Source organism: Coturnix japonica, unplaced genomic scaffold, assembly GCF_001577835.2.
Source record: "Coturnix japonica isolate 7356 unplaced genomic scaffold, Coturnix japonica 2.1 chrUnrandom518, whole genome shotgun sequence".
NCBI classification, from domain to species: Eukaryota; Metazoa; Chordata; class Aves; order Galliformes; family Phasianidae; genus Coturnix; species Coturnix japonica.
In genome coordinates this window covers 56,831-60,645 of record NW_015439904.1, presented here as the reverse complement: position 1 = coordinate 60,645, position 3,815 = coordinate 56,831, and the positions used below count along the sequence as shown (strand labels likewise).

Below are 3,815 nucleotides of genomic sequence, written 5' to 3'. Positions count from 1 at the left end.
CCCCACCCCAAATGTTCCCCACCCATATATCCCCCAGTTGATTCCCCCCAGCGCCCATAGATGCCCCCACCCCCCCTCCCTGCCCCTCTATGGTGGCTGCCCCCGTGTGACATTGATGTCCCCCCGCCCATAGGTGTCCCCCCAATGTCCCCCCATTGACCCTCCCACCCCATGATGCCCCTTATTGTCCCCCCAATTCCTGCCCCCAGTCACCCCACATCAGCCCCACCATCACTTCACATTCAGGTCCTTTATTGACCCCAATATATCCTCCCACCCCACAGAATTTCCCCCCCGAATACCCCCATTGACCTCACCCGTGCCCATAGCTGCCCCCCCCCTCCCTGCCCCCTAAGTGTTGGCTCAGCAGCCCCATGGCCTCTCGCACACCCACCCCCCCAGGCTGACAGCGCAGGGTCTGTCCCCCCACATCCCCCTGTTGTCCATGGCCACACAGTCCTCGCCCCCCCCGGCCTCGTCGGGTTGACCCCAACGCCAGTTCCTGTGGGGTGAAGGGGGGGGGGTTACAGCCCTATAGCGCTATGGGGCACCCCATAGACATCACATAGATACATAGACACCCCATAGACTTGGAAGCATCCCATAGAACCCTTAAGTAATTCAGAGATCCCATAAAAACCCCATAGACACCCCAGAGACACCCCATAGCCCCATAGACGCCCCATAACCCCATAGACACCCTATAGCCTCATAGACACCCCATAGACACCCCATAGCCCCATAGACACCCTATAGCCCCATAGATGCCCCATAGACACCCCATAGCCCCATAGCCACCCTGTAGCCCCATAGATACCCCATAGCCCCATAGACTCCCCATAGCCCCATAGACGCCCCAAAGGACACCATAGACACCCCATAGACACCCCATAGTGCCATAGGCGCCCCATAGGCACCCTATAGCCCTATAGATGCCCCATAGCCCCATAGACACCCCATAGCCCCATAGACGCCCCATAGACACCCCATAGCCCCATAGCCACCCTATAGCCCCATAGACGTCCCATAGCCCTATAGATGCCCCATAGCCCTATAGATGCCCCATAGCCCCATAGACGCCCCATAGGCACGCTATAGCCCCATAGGCACCCCATAGCCCCATAGACACCCCATATACACACCATAGGCACCCCATAGCCCCATAGACACCCCATAGCCCCATAGACACCCCATAGCCCCACACCTGAAGCTCAGGTTGCTGCCATCCACCCATTGGAAGGATCCCTCCGTGCTGCGGTCGTGGAGCCCGATCCACGTCTCATGTTGGGGGGCCAACGAGGTCAGGAACTCCTGTGGGGCAGGACCCATAGCGACCCATGGCGCCCCACAGAACACCATAGAAATCAATGGCGCCCCATAGGACACCATAGAAATCAATGGCGCCCCATAGGACACCATAGAAATCAGTGGCGCCCCATAGAAACCGATGGTGTCCTATAGTGCCATATAGAACCCTATATAACCCCATAGTGCCCCATAGCGACCCACAGTGCCCCATAGAAACCAGTGGGACACATCGAGCCCCATAGCGCTACTCATGGTGCCTCACTGTGCCCCATAGAGCCCCACAGAAATCAATGGTGCCCCATAGGACACCATAGAAATCAATGGCGCCCCATAGAAACCTATGGCGTTCTATAGTGCCATATAGAACCTGGTATCACCCCATAGTGCCCCATAACAGACCCCATATCACCCCACATCACCCCATATCACCCCATAGCGCCCCACATCACCCACCTGCTCCTTTGCGTCCCTGATAACGACCAGTTGTGCCCCACTGTCCCTGCACCTCATATCACCCCATAGCACCCCACACCACCCCATAGCACCCTATAGCGCCCCATAGCGCCTCACATCACCCCACATAACCCCATAGCACCCCATATCACCCCATGGCCCCCCATAGCGCCCCACATCACCCCATGTCACCCCACATCACCCCATATCACCCCATGGCACTCCATAGCACCCCACATCACCCCACATCACTCCGTATCACCCCATAGCACCTCATATCGCCCCACATCACCGCACATCATTCCACATCCCCCCATATCACCCCACATCACCCCACACCACCCCATAGCAGACTGTAGCACCCCATGGTGCCCCATAGCACCCCGTAACACCCCACACCATCCCATAGGACCCCATAGAAGGCTGTAGCACCCCATAGCACCCCACATCACCCCACATCCCTCCATATCACCCCATATCACCCCATAGCAGACTGCAGCACCCCATATCACCCCATGGCACCCCATAGCGCCCCATATCACCCCATGTCACCCCGCATCACCCTGTATCACCCCATAGCACCCCACATTACCCCACATCATCCCACATCCCCCCATATCACCCCACATGACCCCACACCACCCCATAGCAGACTGTAGCACCCCATGGTGCCCCATAGCACCCCATAACACCCCACACCATCCCATAGGAACCCATAGAAGGTTGTAGGACCCCATAGCACCCCACATCACCCCACATCCCTCCATATCACCCTATATCACCCCATAGCAGACTGTAGCACCCCATATCACCCCATAGCACCCCATAGCGCCCCATATCACCCCATAGCGCCCCACATCACCCACCTGCTCCTTTGCGTCCCTGATGACCACCAGTTGTGCCCCACTGTCCCTGCACCTCGTATCACCCCATAGCACCCCACACCACCCCATAGCACCCTATAGCACCCCATAGCACCTCACATCACTCCACATCACCCCGTAGCACCCCATAGCACCCCATATCACCCCATGGCACCCCATATCACCCCATAGCGCCCCATATCACCCCATAACGCCCCATAGCGCCCCACATCACCCCATGGCACCCCATAGCACCTCACATCACCCCATATCACCCCACATCACCCCGTATCACCCCATAGCACCCCATAGCACCCCACACCACCTCATAGCACTCTATAGTGCCCCATAGTGCCCCATATCACCCCACACCACCCCATGTCACCTCACATCACCCCATATCACCCCATGGCACTCCATAGCGCCCCACATCACCCCATATCACCCCATAGTGCCCCACATCACCCACCTGCTCCTTTGCGTCCCCAATGACGACCAGTTGTGCCCCACTGTCCCTGCAGTTCCCCTGGGCCTGCGCCCACCCCACAGATCCGCTCCCCACATGGTAACAGCTGCCCCCATTGAAACGCCAGCCAATGGGGCAGACCCGGCACCAGGAGCCTGTGGGGCAACATAGGGGGCATTGGGACCCATAGACACCAGTGTCAGCCCCATAGGGTCCCTATGCCCCATAGACCCCAATGTCACCCCATAGGGTCCCTGTGCCCCATAGACCCCAGTGTCAGCCCCATAGACCCCAATGTCCCCATAGACCCCACTGTTCCCCCCCCATGTCCCCATAGACCCCAATATCACCCATATAGGGTCCCTATGCCCCATAGACCCCAATGTCACCCCATAGGGTCCCTATATCCCCATAGACCCCAATGTCAGCCTCCATGGGATCCCATCGCCCCATAGACCCCAATGTCACCCCATAGGGTCCCTATGCCCCATAGACCCCAATGCCCCCCCCCGTGTTCCTAAAGACCCCAATGTCACCCCCCATAGGGTCCCTATATCCCCATAGACCCCAATGTCCCCCCCTTATAGGGTCCCATCGCCCCATAGACCCCAATGTCACCCCTATGGGGTCCCTATGCCCCATAGACCCCAATGTCACCCCCCATGCCCCATATCCCCCCATATTGCCCCATATCCCCCCCATATCCCCCCATAGTGACCCCATAT

General features: G+C 58.4%; 1 protein-coding gene across 1 annotated transcript in view; it reads right to left on the bottom strand.

Annotated features, from left to right (window-relative positions):
• Positions 1–363: 363 nt before the first annotated feature.
• Positions 364–3,815, bottom strand: part of LOC107307240 (C-type lectin domain family 4 member G-like) — an 8,070-nt gene continuing 4,618 nt past the window's right edge. The window contains exons 4-6 of the mRNA XM_015850729.1: positions 3,094–3,245; positions 1,205–1,311; positions 364–502 (exon numbers count right to left, since the gene is read on the bottom strand). Coding sequence (XP_015706215.1) covers positions 364–502; positions 1,205–1,311; positions 3,094–3,245 — 398 coding nt within the window. The remainder of the gene's footprint in view (positions 503–1,204; positions 1,312–3,093; positions 3,246–3,815) is intronic.